At 45.0% G+C, this 11,684-nt stretch overlaps 1 protein-coding gene across 1 annotated transcript; it reads right to left on the reverse strand.

Annotated features, from left to right (window-relative positions):
- Positions 1-2,676: 2,676 nt before the first annotated feature.
- Positions 2,677-7,197, reverse strand: LOC144257832 (gap junction beta-2 protein-like). Its single transcript, XM_077806005.1, has 2 exons — positions 7,113-7,197; positions 2,677-3,434 (listed from the first exon to the last, which is right to left on the reverse strand). The coding sequence occupies exon 2, from the start codon at positions 3,410-3,412 to the stop codon at positions 2,735-2,737; it is 678 nt and encodes a 225-aa protein (XP_077662131.1). The 5' UTR covers positions 3,413-3,434; positions 7,113-7,197; the 3' UTR covers positions 2,677-2,734.
- Between the last annotated feature and the right edge of the window lie 4,487 nt (positions 7,198-11,684).

Genomic DNA, 11,684 nt, shown 5'->3' on the forward strand with positions numbered 1-11,684 from the left:
TGTTAGATGAAAATAATTAAGCTGAGATTCTCATCAGTTGTGGACCATCTTCATTTCATCCACTTGCAAATTCCTTTAAATCTGTAGTTTGTCAAGCTAGCACGTCCTAACACGGCCCCCTCACCCAATGCCAGACTGTAGTAAAACCACCTTTCCAGGAAGGAGGTAAACCTTTTATCACCAGTCTTTCCAGCTGTTGCTCTGCTGCTGTAAAGCCTTCGGTAGACGGGACAACCGATTTCTGATGCAGGCGACAACAGATGTAAGGAGAGAAACCTAGATACGCATACACATGATTCCATTACCAGCTCATAAAGCTGGCACTCTAGCACGCCATGTAACTATTTATAAAACTAACTAACCTGTCATGTAAGTTAAAAATGTCTCTATTTACAGTATCTCTTGGCTATTGAAAGTGGTGTTAGAGCTTACATTTCCTTCGACAGTAAATTTACTTTTTCACTAGACAGTTGTACACCATAGCATTTTAAGTAACACAGAACCTCAGCCATTACAAGTGCTTTAGTTATGGGTTCTGAATGAAGTAAAAATGATAATTGTTACAAAACAAACATAATACTAGAGCTTTGGGAGTGTAGAAACAGTTTGTTCTTTTTGTAGTTGGACATGTAACTGTGCAGGAACCAAGCAAAAGCATGCTGCATGCCAAAGCTTTTGTTCACCACAGTTGGATGAAGGATGTTCTCATACAGACAGAGTTTCCCATTTAATTCTTATTTACTTTTCAAGTTTTGCTCATTTTTCTGATAACGCTGCTTTGATTTCTTTTCCTCCCCCCATTAGGTATCAGATTTCTGACTGTACATTTTGAAAGTCCACCCAACCTAAGCCTGTAATGAACATACCTGGTTTGGAGCCCGACGTACCAGCTGATACTCAATACATCAGTAATAGTAACTTGTTTGTGTTCCGTTTCCAGTGCACAATGAGGTGATGCAGGTTAGCAATATTTCCATATGCTACCCTGCCTAAATCAGTGCATCCTCATTTCCTCCAACAGCAGTAAATTGGGATGTACTGCAGGCGACAACAGATGTAAGGGGAGAAACCTAGATACTCTACATGCTGCCCCTAAAATATGCCCTCTCTGGGCATACCAAGTTATTGCAGCCCATAACAGGAGTAACTGGCTCTCTACAGTTACTTCTAATGGGTAGCCACTTGGGAGAAGTGCTGAAATTGTATTGCTACATGTAATGCTGAAATTCCCCATGTAAATATGTAAATTTTAATGGTTACTGAGAATACTGTAAAGATACAGGGCCAGATGCACTCTTGTTATTCCTCCACTTGGTTACATGCAATTTACATCTTAACAATGGGAACTTTAAAAGAAAAAGAAGGTTCCTATAACATACATCTCTCATGCCAAGACAGTGTTATTTTAGATCTTTAGGGATCATCTAACTCCTCCTGTGTACATTGTGAAATGAGGGACGAGTGACTCACACTGTAAGTGCGAGTGTTGACGACTGATACACCCTACTGTGGGTTAGTTAAGGATTTGGAGAAGGCTTTACGGTTAAGTGCTACCCAGAATGGATAGAAAGAAGAGAACTGTGTCGGAACACTAGGAGGGTGCGTCCTGCTATGTATTATGCAATAAGAGTTGAAGTACAGTAGTTGTCCTGAGCAATACAAAATGGAATGATAAACAAATTTTCCTTGTTCTTTCGTCAGCACAAATTTTTAAAATAAGCAATTGAAGGAGGGCCAATTATTTGGTAAAAAATCTTTTTCAAATGTTAGAACTGAACCTACCAAACTGAGGCCCTCAGCACCACCCCTTTCCCTGGAAAAACGTGTTGCAGGGCAAGAGTGGAAGAAGAAAGCCTTTGGGCACCCCAGCCTCATGTTTTCTCTAAATTATTATATGGGAAGGAGGTGTTTGCCTGATTGCCTCTCCCAGGGAATGAGCAAGGGATTCCAATTCCACCCCCTACAATGCTAACTTCCATGTGATCGCCTCCATGGAAGCAATACTGCCATGGCTTGTTTCACCACTGGCTGAACTGAACAACCCACCCCCTTTGAGATCAGTTAGAAGGAATCTGCTGAAAAATACGGTACTAGGCTGTGTATGTATCCATACTATATATATATACATACACATACACACACATTCCCTCCATGAACGCGGGGATTGCTTGGAGAGAGAAACAAGGACCCTACCATAGATGCAGTTGCCTCTCTGCCTTCCTCTTTCCCCAGTGCAGCGAGGAGAGTCTCTAAAACTAGAGAATGCCTAAAAATGCCCCAAACCAAAGCTCTGTCCCATTCAGACACAAACCCTTCTTAGCAGCTTCATCACTGAAAGTGATTGGTGCAACACACACTATGTGCTAGGAACATGTGGATCTCCCCTCTCTGGCCTCTCCCACAGCGAGAGGCACACAAGTGTATTCCTTTTTAAAATGATTACACTCCACTGGCTTCTTAACACTAGAATCAGCACAGGGTTTACTCTTCTACCAGTTGCAAATTTGAAAAGCTACAGCTTGCAGGATCATGCTCTCTGAGTATTCAGCTAAGGGAGTATTCAGCACACATACATGATCTTTAAAAACTCAGTAAGTTTCATGGGAGGGCTATCAGATTTTTAAAATAAATTACATTTTATGTTTACATTTTATTTTCATTCAGCCTGAAAAACAGCACTGTTTTTTATACCTATCAGGACATTGGGGGAGAAAATATTCTGATAAGTGGGGAGCTATTTAAAAGTTACTGGTTTCCTAGGTGCTTTCATACAAAATTTTATCACCAGATAACACATTTCAGCCAAGTTTAACAGCATACAGATCCCAGACACAGAAAGCATGAAAATAGTAAACATTGTTTTCTCAGTGGGTCGAGAAACAAAGCAATCCACTGTGTTGGGGCAAGGCCACGCACTACATTTCAGTAAGCGAGGCATTTGGTATCCATCATACATGGCGTAAAACACATACATGAAGACAACTTCAAAGATGATTCTGAAGAATATGCTGCAGGTGTATGTCCACCACAAGGGGCCCTGAATATGATACTTTTGTTTATTCAGTTCTTCAATATCCACTTTCTCACCACTTGTGAGCTGCCTTTTCTTCTCATGCCGTCTGTGTGCAACATGCATGGCCACCAGAAGTGCAGGAGTCGAGACAAAGATGAGCTGGAGGGCCCACAGTCTAATGTGAGAGATGGGGAAGAAGTGGTCGTAGCAAACATTTCTGCATCCCGGTTGCAGAGTGTTGCAGACAAAATCACTTTGTTCGTCTCCCCAGACTCTCTCTGCAGCCACCACGAGAATCATAACACGGAAAATGAACAAGACAGTGAGCCAGATCTTCCCAATACTGGTGGAGTGTTTGTTCACACCTCCTAAAATCTTCTGCAATGTTCCCCAGTCCATCTTCTCTTCTGTGTCCTTTGACCTAATATGACAAGAGGAATAGACCAAAGGACCAGTTATCAAGGATTAGAAAATCAATACCATAACTTCCGTGAACTGGGAGGTTTCCTGGCACTAGCCCAGCATTGCAGGTAAACAGACTAATAGACAAACGCAAGTCATTTTAATTTGCACTGCCCATATTTTAAAAAGATGATGGAATCAAACATTTTACTAGTGCATTAATTATATTGATCTCTGATGGTGCTAACATTTCCAAAGGAGTTGTTGGTTAAGATATGGTTAGGCCAACAAATAAGTGAGCCCTCCTCTCACCTGTGTCCTCAGTTCTTTCTCAGAGCTCTCCATCTCTGTGGGAAAAGTCCAGCAGTAGTTTGCTGCTTCCCTCTCAACCCTCCTCCACCCCAGAGTCAGGGAAAGAAGGCTGGCACTGCAGGACGTCCCCCTCTTAGACAATTTTTTAAGCTTCTGAAGGGGCCAGAAGGATATGGCTGACCCACCTCCATGTATCACCACTGCCTCCATCCACAGACTGGATACAGACATTATAGGAGGTGGATGTTTATGCTAAAAAAATAATCAGCTAAACAGTTAATGCTGACATTTGAAATGTAATTAGGCCATGTCTACAGTACCACTTATGTCGGAAAAAACTTATGTCGGTCAGGGGTGTGCAGAGCACTATGTCGGCGGGAGAGCTTCACTCACTGACATAGCTACCGCTGCTCATTTAGGTGGTGTTATAATGTCGATGAAGAGCTCTCTCCCGTCAGCACAGAGCGGCTACATGAGCGATCTTTCAGCGGAGCAGCTGCATTGGTACAGCTGTGCCACTGTAAGTTCACTAGTGTAGATGTGGCCTTAGTTTTCAGAATTAACACCAAAATGAGATAAATAAGTCCTGGTCTACCCTAGAAAATTTGGTCAGCGTAACTATGTCACTCAGGAATGTGAAAAATCCACACCCGAGTGGCGCAGTCAAGCTGACCTAAGCCCCAGTGTAGACAGTGCTAGGTTTATAGAAGAATTCTTCCATCGACCTAGCTACCGCCTGTCAGAGAGGTGGCTTACCTACACCAATGGGAGAATCCCTCCTGTCAGCATAGATGGTGTGTACACTGAAGCAGTGCAGCTGTGCCGCAGTAGCATTTTAAGTGTAGGCAAGCCCTGGGAGTAAGTCAAACCTCTCATTAGTGCTGTTTCAGTCTCTCTAAAGCACAGCAAGTGCTACACTACTTCCCATTTGGAAAGTTTTCTTCACAACCAGTAAAGAAACTTTTTTTTTTTTAAATGAAAGCGTAAATTCTGCTGATGCTGATATGCCGCCTTGAGACATGGATCATTCACTGAACACAGTTGTTGGGAATTGTTGATGAAGTAGACAAAGTACTTTGAAACAGCAGACAAAACTCTGGCAGGGCTAGTTCATTATCCGTTAGGAATAATGTTCAATTCTGCTGTGTGGGAGACCCAAGCTGGCCATGGATAAAAGCCTGTTGGAAGGTGACACACCCTCCAGCAGGGGAGGAAGGATCATGCACTGTGTTTGCCCTGTAACATGCAGCAATTATTGGGCTTCTCTGCCACATGGGAGGTGAATGTCTATCCTAAAGGCCTGTCTACACATGCAAGTCTACTGTACTCAAAGCTCATGTTATAAAACTATACTCCCTGAACATATTCTAACAGGGTTTATTGTAGTCTACACAGGCAAGACCAAGTGGTATGCCAACAAAGAGGACTAGCATGTTATAACAGTAACACAATCTCTTGACATGGCAGATATGCTTGTGGGGATAGGCTTTAAAGTAGAAGGAGATATCAGAGATTTACTGCTGTGATAAGGGAAGGAGAAACTGAATGATAAAGGAGAAAAGGCAGCCCTGAAAAGGTGGTTGAAATTCTTAGCCTCCCTCTATTTTCCCACCACACAAGTTGGTCCCATTCTGTATTGCTTTCTGTGATGACCTATTCCCTTGACCATGATCAGATGCTGTATATTTCTGCTAACAACCTACTCTCACTCATCACATAAAATCTCAGCAATTAAAAAAGGATTGTTAAAAAAAACCTGGACTAGTATGAATTGATTGAAAGTAGGAAAAGAACTGCAAATATTGGCAAAAAGAAAAGGAGTACTTGTGGCACCTTAGAGACTAACCAATTTATCTGAGCATAAGCTTTCGTGAGCTACAGCTCACTTCATCGCATGCATTGGATGTGCTATCACACATCTGAGTTTAAAACTGCTCGGAGAAGAGCTCTGTGTAAGTTCTATGTAAACTCAATAGCTTGTCTCTTTCAGAAAAAGCTATTACTTCACCCACCTTGTCTCTTTAAAATTGCTAGTCTGATATCCAACAGGAGTGCTGAAGAAGAGCAAATTTGCATTGTGGATATGAATCCACTTGTACCTGTAGAGATTTTGGACATGAAGCACTTTTTCCTTCTCTCCTTCCACTATGGGAGCATTTAAATCAGTTGTTGGAACTGACAACATGTACCCTGAATACTCACATTGTCACTACCTTCACAGAAATTATTAGAAAATCCGATTTTTATAGTTAAAATATACAGAGTGATAAAAATCTTATAAAAATCACAGCACATGTTCTTCATGTGTCTAGTCCGGCTTCTATTTAAATCAATAGCAGACTCTCATTGACTCCTAGGAAAATTCAAGATTGTAAACAGTAGGATGGTTTAACGACAGGTAGTTTAATTAAAATATTGACACTAAAAGCAAGTTGTCATTAAGCAGCGATGCATGATAATTTCTTTAAGAACTCACTCCTTTCACCCTCAAAGAAACCAGGTGTTTCTCCTATACAAGACTTTGCATGTACAAGCCAAGTAAGGTTTGACATGTCAGTATTGCTTGAGCTGTCTTAGCACATTTTCCGCTTTACTCGTTCAAGTAATGCTGAGCAGTTCAAATCCAAGGCTGCTAACCTCTCTGCACTCAATTCATGATAAAATATTAACAAAAGTGAAGGAGATCAAAATGCACTGGGTTAAATGTAACACTGAAAAATTCCCTTTTATCCCTGAAGCCTGAACTTTCCCCCATTCAGCCTTCCCTGGTATATTCTGCTGTGGTTAGTCTTTTTAAATTAGATGTCCCAGTTTAGTAAAGAGCCTGCAAATCCTGCGTTCTTGCCACCAGGCACCCTCACTGCTCCAGGGCTGGGATATCCACAAACGAGACCCCAATCAGAAAAAGAACTGAAAAAGGAAACTTCATCTAAATACGGCAAGAGTTTGCCTCAAACCCTCTAATCCAGACTGCTCCTGCAGTCACACCCCCAGCACCTCTTTAATCCAGACTCCTCGAGCAGTCACACATCCCAGCGCCTCTCTAATCCCGACTGCTCCTGCACTCACCCCCAAACTCCTCTTTAATCCAGACTCCTCGAGCAGCCACACACCCCCAGCGCCCCCCTAATCCGGACTGCTCCTTCAGTAACACACACAGCACCCCTCTAATCCGGATTCCTCCAGTCCTGCACGGTCACAGACACACTGCCCTCTAATCTGGATTCCTTGCGTAGTACAGACGCAGTATTCCCTCCGCATCCCCCCTCGTGTGCGAGCAGGACACCCCACACATATTAATCCGGATTCCTCTCCTGTGGGCGCAAACACACATGCCGTCACGCTCCCGCTCTACTCCGGATTCCCCGCCGCGAGGGACCCTCACCTGTCTCAGCAACGCGCGGAGCCTGCGGCGGCGGGAGATCAGCGCCCCGGAGCAGGCAGGGCTCCTGGCGGTCCGGGCGCCTCAGGTCCCAGCGGCCGCTGTCTCCAAAAGGTTCCTCCCGGCAGCGGCTTTTAACCCCCGCCTCCGCCTCCTCCCCCTCCGCGGAGCGAGCCGGGCTGAGGCGCTGCCCCCACCCCCATCTCCTCCGTCGGGCCTGGCTCCAGCCGTTCCCGCCGCACCGCCCCCAGTCCCTCTCCCAGCCCCTCCCAAGAGCTCGGAGAGGGGCCGAGCCACCCATGGGAAGGGGGCAATTGCCCCCTGCATGGCAGAGTGACCCTTGACACAGAGCCCTCTGCACCTCCCAGTTGCTTCACAGCCTCCCCCGCGCCTCCTTTCAGCCCCCTAAAGCAATGGATTTGGGCCAAAATGCCTTTGCCTCTCCCTGAGTGTAAAAACAGGCTTACAGCCCCCGCAGGCTTTCTTACTGCCACAATATTATTATTGTAGGGCTCTTTAGTATTTGCTTGCTGCCAACCGCGTGCTTGGCGCTGCAGAAGGCGGGAAAGGAGAGAGGCCCCGGGCCCCAAAGAGTTTACAGTCCAAGAGACACACAGGGCCATGTGCTGGGAAACCTAAGGACATGTCTACACTTACAATGCTGCATCCGTGCAGCTGTGTCAGCACCTCTGTAGTGATTTAATGAAGACACACTAAAGGGACTGAGCTCTCCCATCTGCTTAGATACCCCACCGCCTCCAGAGGCAGTAGCTATGTGAGCAGAAGCTCTCCTGGCCGACATAGTGCTGTCTACACTGAGGGCTTAGGTTGGTATAACGCCGTTGCTCAGGGGTGTGGATTTTTCACACCCTGAGCAACTGTGGAAAGCCACAGTGGACCCTCCACCTGCCCTGGATGGAGACATGGACCAGGGGCTGCTCTTGGCAGGTGGAGGGCCCGCTGCACTCCCCACAGCTGCCAGCATGGCTCTTATCATGGCTGGGCTGTGAGGCCCCCCCATCCCTGGCTGGAGCTGGGTTGGGGAGAGATGCGTGGGAAGCTGTGCGGATCCTGGATCCCTCCACCTGCCCTGGGTAGGGGCCCCAGGGTGCAGGGACGTAGGCAAGGGGCCTTAGGGAGGGGAAGGCTCTGGGGTGCCCTTGTATTGAGCTAATTTCCTAGTTTAAATAATAGAATATCAGGGTTGGAAGGGACAGTCTAACCTCCTGCTCAAAGCAGGGCCAATCCACAGTTTTTGTCCCACATCTCAAATGGCCCTCTCAAGGATTGAACTCACAACCCAGAGTTTAGGAGGCCAATGCTCAAACCACTGAGCTATCAAGAGAGGTTCTTAGAATCACAGAATATCAGGGTTGGAAGCAATCAGGTCTAATGGACTCACTTGGAGGTTTTGTATGTTGATTACACTGAGGCAGCAGAGGGCGTTTCTTCACTGCACAGTTAACTCCAGTTAACTTGTGTTGCTCCTAAATTGACTCCAGTTCATACACACAAATCCTTAAGTGCAGTGGTGCTTTTAACTGGAGGGGGTAAAGGCTGCAAGTATGTCTATGCTTAAATTGCTACAGCAACAGCACTGCAGCTGTAGCACTTCAGTGTAGATACTACCTACCAGTGGTGCTTGAACAATTTTTATTGTGGGGGTGCTGAAGGTAGAAACCATGCATTTGGGTTGCTATTACTACTTCTCCTGTTGGTGTAGGTAATCCACCTCTGAGAGGCTGTAGCCAGGTTGATGGAATAATTCTTCTGTTGACCTACTGCTGTCTACACTGGGGATTAGGTCGGTAGAGCTATGTCTTTCCAGGGAGTGGATTTTTCACACCCCTCAGAGATGTAGCGATGCCAATGTAAGTTCCCAGTGTAGACCAGCCCTAACTCGCAAGTAAGTACAGCTTGTTAGCTGCTAACACACCCACACTGTAAGTGTGATGATGGGCCAGTGACACTCAAGTGCTACTAGTCTTCCAATGGCTTCCCACAATCCCCACCTTCATCCCCCATCCCATCCCATGCGCTGAGAAAGGACAGATAACTTCTCCCACAATTTACTGGGAAAGAATTCAAAGAGTGACTCTGCTTAGTGTATTGTCAAGAACTATAGGATGTTCCCTCAGAAGTCTTAGTGCCCCACACAAGTGAATGCAGTGCCAATGTATACACAACAATTTGACTAAAAGAAAAGGAGTACTTGTGGCACCTTAGAGACAACCAATTTATTTGAGCATAAGCTTTCGTGAGCTACAGCTCACTTCATCGGATGGATATGCATCCAATGAAGTGAGCTGTAGCTCACGAAAGCTTATGCTCAAATAAATTGGTTAGTCTCTAAGGTGCCACAAGTACTCCTTTTCTTTTTGCGAATACAGACTAACACGGCTGTTACTCTGAAACAATTTGACTGTTAGTCCTCAGCATGGCTGCTTTCAGTTGAGTTCGGCTAACTCAGAGAGGAATAACTCAAGTGTAGATAAGTCAAGTTAACTCTGCAACGAAGACATAGCCCAAGATTAAGTGAGTCTTTTGGAGGTATTTAAAGGAGAGGTTGGTGGGCTGGGAAGTAAGGATGGGGCAGGCCTGCCATGCAAATGGGACAGCATGGGAACACACACAGAGGAAGGAGTAGGGGAAGATGAATAGGCTGGCATCTTTGGTGAAGCAGAAGGGTATGGCAACACAATAAGACATACGTTCTGAGATATAGTTTTAGGATGGATTGTGTAGGAGGCTAATGGTGAACACAGGAAACTTAAAACTTGATGTAGTAGTTAAGGGGAAGTCAGGAAAGGGATCCAGAGAGGAACTGATATCAGATAAACAGGCCAAGAAGATAATATTAGTGGCCATGCTCTTGATGGACCAGAGGGGGTGATGAAGGCATTGAGAATTCCAGAGAAGAGGAGATTGCAGTAATCAAGACACAAGATGATCAGAGCAAGGACAAGCGTTTTAGTGGTCAGGCAGAGGGGAGAGATTGGATTTCACTACGTTGCAGAGGAAGAAATGGCAAAATCTGGACACAATCTGAATGTGTGTGGTGAAGAAGAGGGAGAAGTTGACTGTCACTTCTATATTCTGAGCCTGGGCAATGGGATGGATGGTAGTATTCTCACTGATAATTACAGAGATTGGGGGAGATAATTACAAAGATTTTACAATGGAAAATATGGAGCTCTTTTTTAACAGTGTTCAGCTTGTTGTCTGTGAGACATTCAGGAAGAAATGTTGGTGCGACAACTGACATACGGCACTGGACAGAGAGGGATTGGTCAGGTGTGGAGAATCATAGAAATGTAGGGCTGGAAGGGACTTGAGAGGTTGTCTAGTCTATCCCCTACGCATGGGTAGGACATAGACTATCCCTGACAGGCATAGATTTATGAACGTAACATAGGCACAAAGCAATTACCATACTGGATCAGACCAGTAGTCCAGCTAGTCTGGTGTCCTCTTTGTCAGTAACTAGATCCAGATGCTTCAGAGGAAGATCTAAGAAACCCTCTGACGGACAATTATGAAGTAACCAGCCCAGGGAGAAAACTTTCATTTAACCCCAGGCAACTGGGGGATGCTTATGCCCTGAAGCATGAGGGTTTATTTCTATGTTATCAAATTTATCTAATGTAACTGGATTATGTTACTAAAATGCCTAATCCTTTTCTGAACGCTACTAAACTGAGCCATATATCTTGCAGAAATGAGGTCCACGGGAACTATGGTGCACAAAATGTATTTCCTTCTAGCATTTGTAAATGTGTTGTCTTTCAACTTCACTGACAGACCCACTTTTCTTGTAGTATGCAAAAAGATAAATAGGAGTGCCCAACTTACCTCCTCTATCTATACCAGTCATTATTTTACATAGAATCATAGAATATCAGGGTTGGAAGGGACCTCAGGAGGTCATCTAGTCCAACCCCCTGCTCAAAGCAGGACCAATCCCCAACTAAATCATCCCAGCCAGGGCTTTGTCAAGTCTGACCTTAAAAATAAATACTGCTGTCATGTTCCTTTTATTTGTCTCTTCGCTAAACTAGGCAGTCCCAATCTTTTCAGCCTCTCCTCCTACGGAAGTCTCCCCATGTATCTAATGATTTTCATTGTCTGTCTCTGGCCCCCCTGTATTTCTGCTGTATCTCTTTGAGATATAAAGGGTGTACAGATGATAGCTGAAGCCACATGAGTTTGCTTGTTCAGATGTAAGGTGTAGAGGAGGGAAGCAAAGACAAAACCCTCTAGGAATTCACAGCGATGAGAAGGAGAAACTGCTATTGGCCATACTGAAGGAGCAGTTATAGAGGCAGAGAGCAGGCAGTGCAACAAAAGCAGAAAGGATGTCATGAGTGAGGATGCGATCGATTCAATCATAATCAGCAATGAGGTCAGGAGGATAAGGATGGAGTAGAAACCACATGATTTGGTCAGGAAGTGGTCATTGAAATCCTTGATGATGGTGGTTTCATTGGCATGGGGGTGGGGCATAAAAGCCAGTTTGACACACTAGCTAGATGCAGTGTGTGGGATTTTGGTAAAAGGATTCCTCCATGGAAACTG

Source organism: Eretmochelys imbricata, chromosome 1, assembly GCF_965152235.1.
Source record: "Eretmochelys imbricata isolate rEreImb1 chromosome 1, rEreImb1.hap1, whole genome shotgun sequence".
NCBI classification, from domain to species: Eukaryota; Metazoa; Chordata; order Testudines; family Cheloniidae; genus Eretmochelys; species Eretmochelys imbricata.